The sequence below is a fragment of the Panicum virgatum genome, chromosome 3K, assembly GCF_016808335.1.
Source record: "Panicum virgatum strain AP13 chromosome 3K, P.virgatum_v5, whole genome shotgun sequence".
In the NCBI taxonomy this organism is placed as follows: domain Eukaryota; kingdom Viridiplantae; phylum Streptophyta; class Magnoliopsida; order Poales; family Poaceae; genus Panicum; species Panicum virgatum.
In genome coordinates, this window is record NC_053138.1 from 3300763 (window position 1) to 3319572 (window position 18810).

The 18810-nt window shown below is 44.3% G+C and overlaps 3 protein-coding genes across 4 annotated transcripts; 1 reads left to right on the forward strand and 2 right to left on the reverse strand.

The window, feature by feature from the left end:
• Positions 1 to 722: 722 nt before the first annotated feature.
• Positions 723 to 3872, reverse strand: LOC120696829 (probable sodium/metabolite cotransporter BASS1, chloroplastic). Its single transcript, XM_039979844.1, has 7 exons — positions 3408 to 3872; positions 3155 to 3295; positions 2519 to 2674; positions 2325 to 2446; positions 2098 to 2235; positions 1829 to 1889; positions 723 to 1108 (listed from the first exon to the last, which is right to left on the reverse strand). Exons 1-7 carry the CDS (start codon positions 3792 to 3794, stop codon positions 920 to 922), a joined length of 1194 nt encoding a protein of 397 aa, XP_039835778.1. The 5' UTR covers positions 3795 to 3872; the 3' UTR covers positions 723 to 919.
• An 858-nt stretch (positions 3873 to 4730) lies between these two features.
• LOC120696830 (zinc finger protein STAR3-like) lies at positions 4731 to 9868 on the forward strand. The gene is made up of 3 exons (XM_039979845.1): positions 4731 to 5109; positions 6144 to 7751; positions 9563 to 9868. The coding sequence occupies exon 2, from the start codon at positions 6199 to 6201 to the stop codon at positions 7636 to 7638; it is 1440 nt and encodes a 479-aa protein (XP_039835779.1). The 5' UTR covers positions 4731 to 5109; positions 6144 to 6198; the 3' UTR covers positions 7639 to 7751; positions 9563 to 9868.
• Positions 9869 to 11546: 1678 nt separating this feature from the next.
• LOC120696831 lies at positions 11547 to 14977 on the reverse strand. Of its 2 annotated transcripts, none has more exons than XM_039979847.1 (4): positions 14706 to 14977; positions 14430 to 14494; positions 13155 to 13913; positions 11547 to 13075 (listed from the first exon to the last, which is right to left on the reverse strand). In XM_039979847.1, the coding sequence occupies exons 3-4, from the start codon at positions 13644 to 13646 to the stop codon at positions 11813 to 11815; spliced, it is 1755 nt and encodes a 584-aa protein (XP_039835781.1). In that variant the 5' UTR covers positions 13647 to 13913; positions 14430 to 14494; positions 14706 to 14977; the 3' UTR covers positions 11547 to 11812. The 2 variants fall into 2 exon arrangements, with proteins under 2 accessions (XP_039835781.1, XP_039835780.1); XM_039979846.1 differs by having other exon boundaries at positions 14430 to 14602.
• Between the last annotated feature and the right edge of the window lie 3833 nt (positions 14978 to 18810).

Below are 18810 nucleotides of genomic sequence, written 5' to 3' on the forward strand. Positions count from 1 at the left end.
TCCATGAACCTCACCAACCAGCACATCTCCATGTGGGGTTGCTGCAACCTTGGGTGATCATTGCCACAAGTGCATCGATGCAATGGTACATGTCCCTGACTGATGCCATTGCTCCCTGCTTCCCAGTGCACAGGCAACAACAGCCAAAGCAGGGGCATATGGTTTTGTTTGCAGGCACATAATTTTACCAGGTCACATGCAAAATTATTCCTATGGTTGCAGAAGTGAGAAAGGGGCCCATGCATGTTGGTCCTGAACTAAAATGGATACTGTAACTCTAATGGGGCTCAGCCCAACAAAAAAGTTTTTTTTTTATATATAGCTAAACAGGTTCACCTTGAGCTCTAAAGAAATATCAAATATCAGTGGTTGCATCAATCCTAGACGAAGATCACTTTTTGGGAGGGACCTTTTTTTTAGCATTGCATTATTGCAAACTAAATTTCTTGTCCTTAAGCAAGCATTCTGCCATAATACATAAGTAACAGAAACAACTAGCTTGCTTCGAGAACTTGGTTATGGAGAGCCAGTGGCTTCAGCTCAGACGAAGGCAACCCAATTCCTACCTTTGAATGCCAACTGGATATTTTTTTAACACAGCACATTAGGACAAACGTAATGTGGGTTATTTCTCCCTTTAGTTTGCAGATGCACATAGTACAGTTCTGAACTTCTAACTTGGGGACTTAGGGTAATATTAAATGACAGCATACCTCCTCAAGTTCTTTTAAGCTATTGAATGTGGTAAATTCAAAGCTCACCAAGGCAATAAAAATTCCAGAGTTATCAACAATATCCACAAAACAAAACAAGGGCATGCAATAAACGGTCAAAACTAAAAGGAAACATGGTTTCAACACTACACATGTTTGTGGAGCAGATATGACAGAGGAGATTAAGCTCACAGCAGCAAAGTAGATCATGCATTGCGCATGTCAGTGGTTTCATTCTCTGAACCAGAAGGTTTGATATATTGCCATACGAGACCTAGTGTGCTGCCCATTATGTTCATGATGACAGCTGAGAGTGCAGGTGGCAGGGTGACCAACGGTGAGGAGAAATGTGCAGCTGCTAGCACTACCCCTAAGGATGAATTTTGCATTCCTACCTGCAATCCGGGAAAAAATAAGGCTATTGAATATTTTTCAGATTACATATTCAAATTGAGTATCGGCATTGTAATTCTGAAAGACAGGTAGAAAGCATTCTAAATAAAACATGGTCAAGGCAACCGAATTATTGTTTTAAGATAGATCCTATGATCTGAATTTGTAACAGCCTGCCAGTACTAATCCCTACAGTCACAAATAAGTGATGTTTTGGACAACATGCGTATGCAAAAATTACAGCAATGTACATTGTTTTCATCATATACTTACAAGGGCGCACTGTTTTCAACATATATTTATAAGGCCAAGTAAATTTATACATATTACCACGTTCAAAAAAATTATACACATTATGAAAGCACTTTTCAAGATATAGGCCAATATCTCATTCATAAGGATACCAATACCCCAAGTTTAAAATGTCCAACTGCATGCATACCAAAATGCCTCTTATTTTTACTAGAGTAGAAGGGTACTTGAGTAGTAGGAGAGAACTAATTTACATAATCTGTTAGCTAATAATCTGATATTTGTGACTAGTCAGTCAGTCAATCTTCCCAAGTACTTTACACATCTTAATATAAATGCAAGTATGGTTGAAGAGTTGCTTTGTTTGTCTACTTCAGTATTCTAACATGGTTTCAACAATGTAACATAATTTTTCGTTTTACTAGTCATATTAATTCGGAAATATGGTTAGATCTGGTCTGGATCCGTACCTCAATTGATATTGCTCTCCTTTGTTTTTCTTTCAAACCACCTATTGCCGCTGCTGCATACCTGTTTGTTATAGAGTCATCTTAACAATTAGACATCTGGACAACTGTCAATAACTTGTAGATTTCCCTAGGTAACTGAATTTTGATTGTTCGCACCAAGTTCTGTTCTACTATACTCTTTCTTTTAGTGAAAAGGAGAAGATCCCTTAAGATGCAAATTTGTGAATTGCATCATACGTAAAGGGTATAGTATGCGTTCTTGTGCTCACCCGATAAAGAAACCAGCAAAATGCAGCAAGATGACAGAGAGCATGATAACTCCAATGTCCCCAGAGAAGAAGTTTCCATTCACAGAAGATGCATCAGCAATTGTTGATCTTATCCGTACAAAATTCTCAGAGAAGACACTGTAACATTAAAAGATAAAAGGTAAAAGGATGCATAGTTTCTCCCATTCCCAGGTCAAAATAACATGATAAATTCGAATGATCTGAACCTGCACGCGAGAAGTGATGAAGCCAAGACTGCCATCAGAGGTGCAAAAGGAGTCACAAATTGAACTACTGATGGAAATGCTGTTTGTATAGAAGAACCTAATAGAATTGGGGCAACTACCACCTGAAGAGGTAAAAGGTCAGAGACAAACAAAACTAACTAGGAGTAAAATTTTGCTATGAACTAAAATTTCACCTGCAAAGTACTGAGAGAAAGTTTGACGGCATCCACAGGAATGTAAGCACCAGCTAGAATTTTCGTTAGCAGAGGTGTAAGGAACACTGCAGCAAGAGTGCTGCAGACAGTCATCACGATGGATAATGGAACATCCCCTTGAGCAACTAAAGTCACCTGAACCACTATATGAAAAAAATTAGGTCAGTGCATAGGAGAACACATCTAGGAGAGAAAAAGATCATGAGGCAGAAAAATGGAATTGCTTATAAGTGTTAACAAATTGAAACATTTTTTCAAAATTTTCAGATGTTCAGTAGCATTGTCCTGTAGATGGGTAAACGTGTACACCTGTGCACTTAGTGCATATATGAACATCAGACGTTGGTTTCTCCAGAAGCTAAAACAACCAAGTACTCAAACTCCCATTTCAATGAACAAATGCATCTGAACTCCCACTTCTAATGCATCTGAATTCCCATTTCTAACGCATCTGAACTCTCAATTGCATAGCTATCAGCTCATTTCAGTACATAACAGAAAAAGTGAAGTCCACTAAAAAAAGAAAAAAAAAGAGGGATTGGGGGGATCCGCACTCTCGCAGAAACTTACAGAAATAGGGAGCGTAACAAAACATAATTCAGCCGACAATCTTACCACATTGGATGCAGTTCCTCCAGGACAGCATCCCAGCAGGATGAGGCCAGCTGAGAGGGATGGGGGGAACCCCAGCGCGCGGCTAATGATCGACCCAACCGCAGGCATTATAGTGTACTGCGCAGCGCACCCAAACAAAATCTGCAGCAGAGAGACGAATCAAGATTGCAAAGGATCGACTCGGAGCAAATGCCATCAATCAGAGGAGGCAGAGGAATGAGCTTCTTCTAGGAAGAAAGGGATGGGTTCGTACGGCGAGGGGCCTATCGCGGAGGAGGGCGGCGAAGTCCTTGAGCTGGAGGGTGAGACCCGTGGCGAGCATAATGAAGCCGAGCGTGGCGGTGTAGGACCCCGGCGCCATGTCGACAAACCACCGGAACGCCTCGGGCCGCGCGATGGCGACCGACGCGCCGGCCGTGACGTAGGCCGGGTACAGACCGGCCGCCGCGGCCAGCGCCGCGTGCCACCGCGGCGCGGGCGCGGCGGGCCCCTGCTCCGCGCGGCATTGGACTCGGAAGGCGGCGGGGAGGCGATGGCGCTTGGTGAAGGGGAGATGAAGGCGCAGCCGTGGCACTGGCCGGGACGCGGGCCTCGCGGACGGGAGGGGGCGGAGGGGGAGGAGGAGAAGAGGAGGAGCCATGGCGAGGGTGGCGTGAGATCTCGGGTTGGCGTGGCCTCAGCGGCGCGGCGCGGCGCGGCGGTTGGTTTTGTTTGTCCGGCGCGCGCGCGCGGAGGGGAGTCAAGTGTGGCGCAGATTTTTATGGCGGGCACAGTATGAAGGCGGGTTTTAGAATCTACGTCTTCGCCGCATGGAGGCTGGTTTCATTCCACGCTATATGCTGTTCCCTAGAAAAGAAATACGAGAAAATTATTTATTTGACACTGAGAAAATAATCCGTTCCTTTCTTGGCTCTTAAATTTTTTTAATTCCCTATTTAACATCTACATTATTTCTCATTTCCTATTTGACATCGTTGTTGATTTTGTTAGTCTCTACCGTAAATCACCCGATAGAGATGAATTGACAAGACAAAATTACCCCTAAACCCCCAAGCCACGAGCTCGACTCATTCTCTCCCCCCAACCCCCGAGCCCGACACATGGGCTTGTGGGAGTTCAAGCTCCACTGCTGCGCCCCGGCTACCACGTTGGATCCGTCCCTAGGCTCAATAACATTTATTTATTTTTAGATTTGAAACAAGTTCATAGAAAAAGAGAGAGAATGCACCGGCAATAGTATGAGATTCACTTTGCCCGCTAAAACTCATCACATACATTGTGATGCAAAGAAAAAGGAAAAAAACACTTCTGATGTGCTATTGTCTATGGAAAGATCATTTTGATATGGTGTTTTTTTTTTCAAAACAAATCCGGCACAAGAGCTGCCGATTGATACGTTGAAATTTGATTCATAGGGTCGATTACAGATATTTTCCGCGTAGACGACGCCTGACTAGTACGTATTGAGGTAAACCACTGGCTGTACCGTTCGCAAAGGATGGACTAGCACAGCGGTTCACTACTTGGATTAGTGCTAGTATAATCGATCATGTGATGCCATGGGTATGGGCATCTGTAGTCGCCCATGGGCTAAACAAATCGAGGGGGCAGAGGCAGCCACGACCACGAGTCCACGAGGTGACGAGCGGCAACCAGGAGGATGGATCATGGATGGATGGGGACTCTCGGGGGGCGCAGCAACCCATCCAATAATCTATGCGCAATTATTTACCCGCTAGTGACTAAACTACTCCAGCAGAGAGTCTCTCGACTCAATTGGTTCTTGGGCTCCCATAAGTTTGACCAACTCGCACCCAACCACCTCCCATGACTTCTTGGTTCCTGGCTCCTTCATCCTCCTCGTAACTGCCCCCGGTTCTTGGCGACGGAGCGCCGCTGCATGGTGACGACCTCCGCCGCCGCCGCCGCCCGTTGTTCCTCCGGCTCCTCTTTTGGTATGTCACCGGCAACTCGCACGCTTGAGCTTGACGCGATCCCATCCTGTCAAGGTGTACGTCTCGCTTTTATTTTGCTGGATTCCGTCGATACCATACTGTTGACGGAGAGAGCGTTCTTTCTCTGAGATCTCGACAAGAGAAACGGATGTTCTTGGTCTTGGGTCTATAAGTCTATTAAAGGTCCTAGCTAGTGCCATCAAATTAAAGGAGATCGATGGCTTTAGGACGACCAGGCCTTTTTCACACCCTTCTATTATTGCGATGATTTATCTAGGTCTTCCGTGAATCACTGTGAAATCTTTGGTTCCTCTGAACTAATAAAGATGGTCCCTTTATGTAAATATTAGCCCTATTTCTTTTGTCTCCTACAAGTACATAAGGCCCTGTTTAATTGGTGAAAAATTGTTGGTTTTGGTACCGTAGCACATTTCGTTGTTACTTGACAAATAATGTCCAATCATGGATTAATTAGGCTTAAAAGATTCAGCTCGTGCTAATCAGTTAGACTGTGTAATTAGTTATTTTTTTCAACTATATTTAATACTCCATGCATGTGTCCGAACATTCGATGCGACGGATACTGTAGAAACTTTTTTGGGAAAAGTTTCCTTTGTGTCCAGTAATTTAGTGGTGAAGTACGGTCTCTACACCCACCAAACTATATCATGGTCTCATTTGTACGACCACACTACTCGGAGTGCTAAGCTGACTTGTTGGATTAGTAGAGTTGAAGTTTGGTACCATCTTAATCTGGCGACAAAACAAATTAAGCAATAAAACATGCTAGTTTCTTTGTTTGCTCTTTTCTTTGCCTCATGACCTAACTCCTCATCTAAGTTACAATTGAAACTTTTATGAGTAGGGGCCTTAAAACCTCCTGGGCTATGCTGAAAGTTTTGACGTTCTATTTTATATCCATTACAGCTAAGAGCTAATGTTCTGAGCCTTTTTATGGCCTTGAATATCTGCAACCCAAGGAATGTTCAAATTTGTTTTTCTGATGACGTCTGGTTTCAACTCCTGTTTTGCAGAGTAGATCAGTCTCCCTTTGAATTCAAACACGAGCTTTCTGTAAGTTGGTTGACAATGAATCGCAGTCAGAACCACATCCATGACCAATCTGCTGCAAACTTCTGCCACCAGTTCGGTTCAGACAATCCGTTCCTTGGCATGGGGATTCAGCAGCCATTTGCGCCATTCACCTCGCCATTTGGTGCTTCCTCATCCACCAATATTCCCCACATGGATTGGAACCCAGCTACCATGCTAGATAACCTCACCTTCATTGAGGAGAAGATACGGCAAGTGAAGGATGTAATTCAGACAATGGTGGACAATGGCAGCCAATTACCATGTTGTCCAGGGGATCTTGCTCAGCAGCAGCAGGTGGTCAATGCAGACCTGACATGCCTCATCGTTCAGCTCATCTCTACTGCCGGGAGCCTCCTCCCGTCACTGAAGAACTCGTCTTTTCTGAGCCACCCCCCAGCTGGACAAACAGGCATCGTTAACCATGTCGGGTCGAGCTCAAGCTTTATTCCTAACGTGACAACCATTTCTGAAGAGAACGAGGAAATGTGTAGCCCAGAGGACTATGAAGAACTTTTCAAGGGTTTCACTGATGGAGCAATGGAAGGTGACATTGAAATTGACAATGTTCTTGTCGGGGAGCAGGATGCAAAGGATGGCGATGAAGGTGGTGATGCTGGCATGGATGGAGAGAGCTTACCGCCAGGCTCTTATGAGTTACTGCAGCTGGAGAGGGATGAGATATTGGCCCCACACACGCACTTCTGCTCCATCTGCGGAAAGGGTTTCAAGAGGGATGCGAATCTGCGAATGCACATGAGAGGCCACGGTGATGAGTACAAGAGCCCTGCCGCACTAGCCAAGCCACCTAGAGATGCAAGTGCAGAACATGAAGTGGTGAAGAGGTACTCTTGCCCATTTGTAGGTTGCAAGCGGAACAAGCTGCACAAGAACTTCCAGCCCCTCAAGACGATCCTGTGCGTAAAGAATCACTACAAGAGGAACCACTGTGAGAAGAGCTACACCTGCAGCCGGTGCCACACAAAGAAGTTCTCGGTCATGGCCGACCTCAAGACACACGAGAAGCATTGCGGCCGCGACAAGTGGCTTTGCTCCTGTGGAACAAGTTTTTCAAGGAAGGACAAGCTTTTCGCACATGTAGCTCTGTTTCAAGGCCATACACCAGCATTGCCAGCAGAGGAGACAAAGACTTTTTCAGACCAGATCGGTGACTTAGGGAGCCATCAGGAACCAGCGAAACTCCCAAGCTCCACGGGCAGCAGCTTCATGTGGGGTACCTCCTCCGGTAGTGACAGTGTGTTGGACATCAAAGGATTTGATGGCTGCAGCGATGACTTCCTGTCGACAGCAAACTTTGGTTCCTTCAATTTCAGTTTCGGACTAGCTGATGGATTTACAGGAGAGCCTTCTGGCGGTTCGTTCCCGATGATGCCTTCTGAGCACTTCCAGAATGCTCAGAAGAAGGGGAAGAACTAAACATAGATAAGTCTTAGGCGGCTTCAGATGTCTCATCGCGTTGATCTTGGGTAGCTTCAGATGCACCGTCATCTCTGCACGCTGTTTGCATCCCTTCCACTGTTGTATAACATCCCCGTTGCCGCAAATCCAAATTCGCACGCGAGCGCTAGCGAGCTTTCTAGCGCTCGATTTCCCGACCGCCCGTGTGCCTTCGTCTCCACATGCGTCATGCGTGGGTCCTACCTTCCTTTTATTTTTCGTTCTCCTTCTCAGCTGGATGCGTCACATCCAGTGGGCGGTTGCTGGCCAGGGTTAACCAAACCGTCGGTAACCGGTCCGGTTTGACCGGTTACCGGTTACCGGTCAAACCGGTCCGGACCGGTTCCGGTTTGATCCGGTATGAAACCGGTCCAAATTCAAAATTTAAATTTGAATTCAAAAAAATGAAAAATTCCTAAAAAATTTCTAAAAATATTTCAAGGTGCGATGAATCTAATGGTGTCAAATTTTCTCAAAAATTCGTTCATTTAATATAGTTTGCGGGGATTTGAAGTTAAACAAAAAAACGTGCATACAAAAGTATACAAATACAATGTAAAAGTAGTACAAAAGAAAGTTGGAGGGTTCATTTAGACTAAAATATGTTATACAAACATTTATTTAGTATACTTTGCGAGCATTTGAATTTAAACCAAAAAAGAAAAAAAATTGAATTTGACCGGTTAACAGTCAAACCGGCCGCTTACCAGCCAAACCGGCCGATATACCGGTCAAACCGGCCGGTATACCGGTGTAACCGGCCGGTATACTGGTACGAACCGGTTGAACTGGGAAGTTTGAATTCAAATTTGGATTTGACCGGTTTCGACCGGTAACCGGCCAAACCGGACCGGTATACCGGAACCGGAGGCCGGCGGTTACCGGTCACCGGTCGAATAATTAAACCCTGTTGCTGGCACGGACGCACCAACAGGCGCCAGGCGGCCTCGAGGGGTCCACACCGGGGGCACTGATGCCTGCACACAGTACACCTACAAGCCTCCGGCGTCGAGCGGTGCCGAGGTCCACGGCAGCCGGTGCATTGCGGCCAGGAGCACGGCCAGGCGAGCCACCCGGCGACGCATCGAGCGACAGGCCCGAGGCCGAGTGTTGGCTTTTTTTTCTTTTTCTACTGAAAAGTTGCTACCACAGATACATAATTTTGTGCATAAGTTATATATATATATAACTTTTCTTTCTATATAAGTTTTGGCTTTTTTTGCACAAGTTATATATATAGCTTTCATATAATTTTTTTGCTTCTTTTGCATAAGTTATATCAATATTACTTCTTTCTTAGAATTATCATCTTTTTACACAAATTTTTTCCTTCAAATTTGTTTGCGACAAAGTTTTTTTTTTTGGAAAATGTTGATCATATGATTTTCTATAAAAGTTATATGTATAAATTTAGCATATAATTTTTTTTCATATCTTTTGCTACATAAATTTGCTGTACAAATATTTTGCTTTTTTGTGATATAAGTCTGTTTTATATTTTTTGTGTATAATTTGTTTGCTTTATATAATTTTATGTATGAAATTTATGTATATAATTATATATAACGCTGGGTTTGAGGGAGCTTTATATAATTTTATGTATGAAATTTATGTATATAATTATATATAACGCTGGGTTTGAGGGAAAAGCCAAAGGGAAATGGGAATTTCTAAAAGAAAAGAAAATGGGGGAGGTTGGGGCCCACCACCTGGGCACGTGCGGACTCTCGCGCGGGGTGCATGCGTGCAGTCATGCACGCCCAACTGGTTCCACGCAAAAGGCCCATCAAAGGAAAATTTGGAGCCCCGCGGATCTGCCGTTTCCAGAAAAGGAAAAAACTATAATGTCGGAGATCGATCGCCGAAACCTTTCCTGGCGCGCGCTCGCGCATTAGCCAGCCCCCACCGTTGCTTCCATGGCTCTGTTACTCGGCTGGGGAGTTCTTGTTTTCCTAGCCTGTTGTATCCTATGCAGTACTCTTATTATTCTTAGTCTATTGAGCTTCCTTCTTACCTCCTATGTTGCCTCAATGTGAGTGAGTGAATGCTTAATTTCTACCGTTAATTGTCTGTTTCAGCCTTTTAGGTAGCAATGACAGTGCCTGTGATGAGCATCCCATTTCATCAGCTTGTGCAACATGAACTAACTGGTGATATCTCAGATACTGTGCATAAAAGTGTGAAGGATTTTTCTCACTTTTTTTCAGAAGGTACAAGTACTTGCATTATGTTTAGTACATTAACATAACATGTTTAGACCGTACCTTCATTGCTGGAAGTACAGTACCTTCATACGACTGGCACGGGGGGCATCTTTCAACACCCTTTTGCTGAGATATAATACTATCTGCAAAGCACATGGTGATGCTGGATCTGGAAATTGCTAAATTGAAACATGATAAGCTAGTCATTGATCCTTTTCAGTTACTTTGCATAACGTGTGGGAGCCTGCAATTTCCTTTGCTGTGATCTGATCTCTGCTAGTTGTTTGACCTCTTGGGAATCTGGTACTATCTCACAGACTGACAGATAAGATCAAGGATTCAGGGATCGATCGCCATGTTTAGTGACTGACCAAACAAGCATCAGTGTATCATGGGTCATCAGCAGTCTGTACCACGGAAGCACATGCCATGTGGCCTGCTCGCTCATGCAGCCCACCCATGAACTGTGGATCGATGTGCGTGCAAAATATCAGGGTTGATGCGTCGATCGATGCCAAACAATCTTGTGTCAGTCAGACCTTGATTCACTCTGCCCCTTTACGGAGCCAATTCGCAACGAGCAGGGGTAATGAGTATCACTATCAAGTTACTTTAACCTGACGTTAAGAGAAAGAGAGGGGGGGGGGGGGGGGGGGGTCAGGAACAGCTCATGTGCAGAGAGAACGAACCTGTCAACGCGTAGCTCCAAGCCTCCAATGATGTGATGAGCTGGAGAAACTCTGCATATGTATTACCTTACCAGTGTGAGCATTGAACAATTAGATCCAAGTTCCTATAATCATGAAAGTGCATGGTTTTAATTTTTTTATTGTTGGTGTTTCATGGCATCGCGAATTTGGCAATGCCACACGGATAACATTTCTAACTTCTGAGTACATGAGCTTAAGGTAGTCTAGTAGAACGGAGTTGCATCTTTACCAAACAGCATACCGCCCCCCCCCCCCCCCCCCCCCTCTGCTGCCTTCCAAGTTCCAATACTCTCTGTCCTCCTGAAACTCATCAAACCTGCGCGCGTCAGCCATCAACAGACAACAGCTCGGTGGTTCTGCAGCTCTGCTACATACTGGGAGGCTCGTGTGCACCAACTGCTGGAACCAATAAATTGAAAGGCACAAACTACACAGTTTAAAGATGTTCACTTTTCAAAAAAAAAATCTTGTTTGTTTGTATATATAAATCCATTTAAATTTGCAACCACCGAATATTTACTCTGTGTTCAATGCACCATCTGTAGAGTTTTCAGGTTCTTAAATTCTTGAAATGTTGATCCATTTGAATCTATAACCCTTGAGTGGGCATTTTATCCTTTTGATTTCTGTCTCTCCACTGTCGTCCTTTGTTGCTCTCCCTTTGTGTTAAGGAATAAGTATACCATCGGTACAATGGACAACGGCCACTAGCTACGATGTATTGTTGCCCACGGGAGCTCTCTTATCAGCAGACACGACTCGTTGTTCGGCTCATCTCTATTTGCCGGGATCCTGCTACCGTCTCTGAAAAACAAGGAGGAAACGGAACATCTCCATCTTCATATCCTGTCATGAAATGAAAGCACCAAGACTCATGTACAGTGCACCAAGTATTTCAGATAAACTTGATATATAGCGCTTGGACTGGGCATGCAGCAGTGAATTATTGATCCTTTTCTACTGATCATATATATTAATATATAAGCCTTTTTTTCTGATCACTGCGTGCAAACTGTTGATATCCTGACCTCCTGGAAATCTGCTACTCACTGACAGATTTAGCAAGGGTCGCCATGTTGGTGACTGGCCTGCTATCAAGCAGGGTGCTGAGCATTGTGCACGCTGACTAAAAACAATATTTATAAATGACGCCACAATGTCAGGGAAGATAACATTTCCCTACAGGTGCTTAATGAAACCAGGTGCAAGTGCTTCAAAGTTCAGATATGACATTTCAGACTACATGTGCTTAAGGTTATCAGAAGGAAGTTTCATGCCATTGTTACGAAATAGCATCTCCCCCATGCGCTTTACTGCCTTTCGGTGCTCTTCCTTCTGGAACTCATCAAACCTCTGGGTATCAGCCAATAACAGTTCCGTATACTTCTCATAGAGTGTTGTTTCCTTCCTGTCCTTCGCTTCTTGATGCTTCAACCTGGCTATCTCAAGCTTCTCTTTCGATAGGCGGAGCTGCACCTCCGACATCTTCTCGCGGTCCTTCTGGAGCATGGTCTGCAGATCCACTGCACGTTTAATGTCTTCCTGAACTTCCGAAGGAGGAGTTGATGCATCCCCTTTGCGTTTCCGCTTGGACTTTGCCATCTTGGAACCTTGTGGGTATGTTTCTTGCTCAGGAACGCCACCTCTCACTGTCCCTGCGTGCTCTACCCTTTTGCAACATTGTGGATGTGTTTTCTTTTCAGGCACATCTTCCCTCACGGCACTCCCGTGCTGAAACTCATTGAACCTTGCAATGTCAGCCATTAGTCCATCTCTTCCGTGCTGCAACTTATGGACCCTTGATGTCCCGTCCATCAACAGATCAGTTTGCATTTCAGACATTACCATTTCCTTGTCCTTCATTATCAGCTGACTCGATCTAGCCAGCTCAAGCTTTTGGTCTGAGCACTGAAGCTGTGCCTCTATCATCTCCTTGTGATTCTTCTCAGTCATGTTTTGAGGATCCACTGAGCACTGGATGTCTTCTTGCAACTCTGATGAAAGAGATGGCACCTTACCTTTAGCTTCGTGTTTCTTCTTCACAAGCATGCTACCCTGTTCACCTGTTTCTATTTCGGGTGCATCTTCAGCATCTTCCGATGATGTGCAGTCCCCAGATTCAGACAACTTAGTTTTCTTGGAGTATAAAGAAGAGATGTATCTTTTCCACTTGGGTTGGTCCCAAACAGCTTTCCAAAAATGGCTGAAGGCAAAATGATGTTTCGCTTCCTCACAGTACATCTCTCGTGCTTCCTCATTATACATCGCCCATGTTTTGTCCATCGGTTGCATTTTCTCAGAATGGGCACCTGAATATTTTGCCTCAACTTTGCACCAGCAATCATAGAAGTGGGCGACCTTCTTATTAATCTTCTGCCAGTGGTGCTTTAATTGTACTCGTGCCCGTTTTCGATCTTTTGGGGTGTTCTTATTGTACAACCCCACAACATTTGCCCAATATTTGGAATTACTCGACTTGGAACTATTCAACCAAGCACTAACCTGCGTATCCAAAAACAAATTAAGGAAAAAATGTAAGGCCTAGTACGGAATAACAGAAAATGAATAGAAAACTTCTTACCAATCTTAAGTCCTCCACTTCCGTCCAATTCAGTCGCCTAGCAGTTCTATCAGGTTCAGCATTCCTGCCATTGCCTACACTAACAATATCTTGTTCATCCGGACTGGTTACTGAATGTGGAGTGCCTGACTCTGACACTGATAACGGCACCACTCCAGCAGGTGGAGGTGGGAGCGGCGGTGTTGGTAATGGTATAATTCCAGCTGGTGGAGGTGGTGGTGGTGTCAACATAGCTCCAGAAGGTGGAGGCTGCTGTTGTGATAGTGAGAAAGGACCATATTGTGGTTGAAGAACAACATATTGGACATGTGGTGCGTATAGGTGTTGCTGTGGATATTGATGATGGGGGAAATTCATAGCATATGATGGTTGTGAAAACGACACATGGTGTGAGAATTGTGTGTGTTGAAAATTTGTAGGATTGGGCATTCCCAATGGCTCATTTGGAAAACTCTTACAATTTGAGGAGCCACTGGGACGGTGAGGATTCATTTCAAATGGAAGAAAATGATACGAATTGTTCCAGTTTGATGTGATCAAATGAGAGTGGAATTCAGGGTTATTGGGAATGGAGGAACAGTTGCACTTGCACCTTATATTCTGCGGAAACTTTGATCTAGGTATAAGATACGTAATTGCTAAAATTTGCAGAGGCTATTTTTCACATATGTATTTCTTTTCATTTTCATTGGACCCCACCTCAGACTGCAGAGCTACCGGTAGTATTTCAGTAATCATGTGTACGCAGATGTCACACTCCTGGGAAACAAAATGAATTGTCAATGAAGATGCAGAATTTGTAACAGAAATTGATTAGTTAACAGGGGAGAGAAAAGAAGTTGCGTGACTAAAGTGAAAATGTCAAAATATTATGTGTTTGATGATAAACCAAATCAAGGACTCATAACACTGGATTAGCATTTGGAAATCTGTTTGAAGTAAAACAGCACACTGAAATAGAAACAGCACAAAGCTCAACTTAACGGGAGATAAATAATTTGGTCATCCTAATTTACAGTAACAAACCGGCATTTACAAGATCCTACAAACTACAAAACAAGACTAAAGTTAAACATAGCATGAGGATTAGTAGCTTGCTGAATCATAATCGCATTTTCTCCAACAATGAAGGTAGAAATAAGTCCAAAATCATAGTATTGGGCATTGTTCGTTTTTTTTTTAAAAAAAAATGGAAACCTATTGTGCGAATGAAGCAACCTGTGTAGTCTGAAAGCTCTAGAACAGGAAGGAGTAGGGGAGGAACTTAACACTGACCTAATCCAGTGACTAACATGCTCAGGTTTCTTCCCTCCCAGCTCGTCGTTCCACCTCCACCCCTCCTGAGGCAAAGGATTCAACTTTTTTCTTTTTTGAAATAAGCAAAGGATTCAACTTTAGCGACAGGACCCCGAAGTATTGCGAGGCAACACCCGAGCCCGACACGATTCCTGATACAGGTTTAGCACCCCAGATCATACAATGTGAGGATATCGGGCGCCCAAATTCATCACGGAGACAGAAAGAGTAGTCGAATGAAAGCAGGAACCGTACCGCAGGAGCGAAAAGGGGAACGGTTTCAGCCCCTAGCAGCGGGGGTTCCGCGGGAGACACTGGCCACGACTGGGGACGGGAGAAGCAGTGGCGCCGCTACGCCGCCGCCCGGTGGGTTTCCTGGCAGGCTGGCACCGAGTGACAGAACAGAACGGCCGGTCTGGAATCGCCGGACTGCCGCCGGAAGCAGGTTAGCAGCCGCGGCTGCAGGTCAGGAGCCGGCAAAGGGGAAGCTCGAAGCTGGTTTGCTCTTTTCTGTTGGGCCGGGTGGGTTTGTCTATCTGGGGGCGGAGCGGTTAACTACGCGGTTTTTTTATTTTTTATTTTCATTTTTTACAAAAATATATTTTCGATTTGGAAATTTACAGGAATATATCCCGCCCGGCAGCGGGGCGGCAGGGGTATTTCTGAAAAAAAAATTCGCAGAGAAAATTACGCGCAGGTCCCTGGGGGCCGGTCGCCCGGCAGCGGGGCGGCCGGCCCTGGCCGCCCGGCTGCAGGGCGACCGGCTATCCCACCCTTATATAAGGGTTGGCTGGTCCCCCACCCCTCATTTGCATCACTAAAATTCCAGAAACAAAAAAATAGAGGGAGGGAGGGAGAGAGGCGAAGCCCTGCCGGATTTTCGAGCCGGCGACTGCAGGTAACCAAAATTCTTCTACGCTTTACAAATAGATTATGTTGTAATTATTTTTTTGAAATAGTAGATTAACAATCAATTTAATATCATGATTGTGTGTCCAGATATGTCGAGCAAACTTCGTTTTTATATTCATTATGGTAACTACTATATTTCTCATGATGCGTATGGAGTAGATCTATCAGCTTTTGAACGAAGAGAGTACGAAATAGATAAACCCTTATAGAGGAGTTTTGGTTCCATACGCAAATAGCTTCACGAGATATTCAATGTGAATCCAAAGACTCATTTCTTAATCGTTCAGACTGTGACGAATTGGGGAACTGAAGGGGATTTCTGGGAGTTGATGCTTATAGCAAACGCCGAAGAATGGTGGACTTACATGCAAATAGTTCTTAACCGTGGGTGGCCTCTTGCAATGCTAATTCAGATTCACCAGAAGGCAGCCCATTTCGGTGAAGGGTCAACAAGTACATCATCTCATATGAACCAAGCAGTGGAATAAGAAAATGAAGATCAGAACATGCATGTCACAAAACCTGAGCCGCAAGATATAGCTGATCAGTTAGGAGAAAAAGAAGATCAGAACGTGCATGTCATTCAACCTGAGCCGCAAGGTTTAGCTGATGAGGGGGAGCGGATACCTGGAATAGTGAAAGCTGTACAGAATGAAGACCAAGAGGCTCGAATGATGGAAGAATGTGGGGACTCATCAGACGATGAGGACTACCCGTTGCTAGGTGAATGGCGAGACAAGGGTTTTGGAAATCCAGTGATACATGATATTAGGAGTAATGAGTATGAATACAGAGAGAATGAGGTTGTGCAGGGGGCAAAGTATCCTAGCATTGAAGCTGTGAAAGATGTTGTGAAGCTTTGGGCTATATCGTTGAGAAATGAATTCAGAGTTGTGAAGTCTAGCAGCAAAGAATATGAGGTGAAGTATGTCAATGGCGATTGTACATGCCTACAAGGGCAAGTACAAGACACACTGAGAGTGTTCAATTGTTACACCACATACATATAGATTAACTGCTGTTGCGCAAACTCACCGTAACATCACATCCACTTTCGTAGCCAAGAAGATGTATGGGGTGATTCTGGACAAAATTGATTATGAGCCAAAATTGATAATTAGGGACATCGACGACCGTTTTCAATACAAAATTAGCTATGCAAAGACTTGGCGGGCAAAACAAAAAGTGTTTGAGATGAGATTCGGCACATATGAGGCATCATATGATAATCTGTCTCACATTCTGTCAGCAATTGTGTAGAGAAATCCTGGAAGCGCGGCTGATACCTACATTGTACCGAGTTTAGATGGGGGATCTGTGTTTCTGCTTCGTGCTTTCTTCTGCCTTGGTGCATGTGTGAGGGCATTTATGTATTGTCTTCATGTTCTATGTATTGACGGCACATTCTTGACAGGAAGATATAAGGGGACAATACTGACAGCGATTGGAGTTTATTGCAAAAAGCAGGTGGTTCCCATCGTCTTTGCTTTTGTTGAGAATGAGAACACAGAGAGCTGGTACTGATTCCTTGAACGTGTGAAGATTCACGTTGTTGCTGGAAGGCCTGATGTTTGCCTCATCTGTGACAGACATGCAGGTCTTCTAGCAGTAATAAGACAACTACATGAAGGAAGTCGAGGACAGCCTCCTCTATGGCCAGATGTTGTGAGTATGTGGTGCATAAGGCATATGTGCGCAAACTTTTATGAGCACTTCAAGAATAAGGAACTTATGAATTTGTTCAAGAGGTTGTGCACTCAGAATCAGCAGCGGAAATTTGATGCATTGTGGCAGGTGCTAGATAACATGTGCGCCGAGCTGCTAAAGGAACAGGCCTCAACCTCCAGCCGGAGACGTTCCGGCGGTGGACCTTTCACACAGTGGATTAAGGATGCACCTAAGGAGAAGTGGTCCATTCTATACGACACTGGTGGTCGTCGATATGGGATCGAGACAATATGGTAATACGTCATGTTTGTGGATTTTCTTTTGTTGGCATAGTTGAGTTCATCATGTACGGATGCACAAGGTACTTCAGAGAGCAATACCAGGCAGCTGCTGTCTTACTTAATGATCCAGGAGTGATTTTTTGTAATAGGGTCACTGACTACATGAAAGAAAAGATTGAAAAGGCTCAATATCACAGAGTGGTCTCCATGGGCACAAAGAATCAAAGGTTTGAGATTTCATGCAAGGACAGGACAGGGCAGGGTGTCCGCAGACAAAGGGTCGTTCAGGATTGCTTGATAACGCCGGAATGCAAGGTTTTTTCAGATGCAAGAAGCCACAGCTTCTTCACTTACCATGCTCCCATGTCATTGTGGCATGTTCAGAATCTGGGTTGGATCCTAGGGTTTTTGTTTCAGAATATTACAGAAAAGAAATCGCTGTGCACATTTGGGCCCATGAGATATATGGCATAGGCAGTCTGGGATCATTCACTACACCAAATATCTATCTAATGTACATTCTCAATCCAGATGCTATGAGAGGGGTAGGTCGACGGCAGACACTTCATATCCGTAACGGAATGGATGAGTCTGAGGCAGGAAAGAAAAAAAAATGATGCAACATGTGTGGAGCAGATGGTCACACTTACAAAAAGTGCCCTAAAATGCAAGAAGATAATGCTGGTGCTGAGGTTGGACCTTCTAGAAATCCCACCGATGGATTGCCTCCGGATTTTGGAGCCCGTCGCGTCTAGATTTCGTTATGTGTGTATATGTATTTGAACCAGATGTATGGATATGTATTCCGACCTGTATGTAATAATTACATTTCGTAATGTATGGATATGTATTTGCACCAGATTGTAGCATGTAATATTACGAAGGTATTTGTGTAGTAAGATTTTATTGGTTACAGTTCTAAATGTGTACGTTGGTTCAATTAGATTGCTCACTGAATGTAGTGTACTGAAAATAGAAGAGTAGTTATGAATCATAAATTTTCGGTTTGCAATACAGTTTTGTAAACAATGCTACGATTACAAAGCAGAGGTCTAAGGCGTTCGTACTACTAGGTACTTGAACAATGAAAAGTATGGCATGTGCAACACGATAACCTCGTGTTGTGAGTAAACCTAACATGCCTTAGAAAATGTAAAATGTCAGGATTACATGGTGGTGCTTTACTGAGTGCACCGGGGATATTTTTCATTCCTAATAGCTTCAGACCCGGCTTCCTTAGCACGGCGGGCCCTCTCTCGCTTCCTCTCCCTATCAGCTTCACGTTCCTCTGTCTTCTGACGTTCCACTTTTGCAATCCTCTTCTGAATCTCTTCCTGGTTTTTCTTGCGCTTCTCCTCCATCTGTTCTTCATACAGCATTCGTTGCCACCTTTGTGCAACCCACCTTGCTTGACACTCCACGTGATACTTATCCTGCTGAGATTGCTCGGTGTCTAACCACTGCACGAAATCACATAGAGGCGGTGGAGTCTTTCCCCA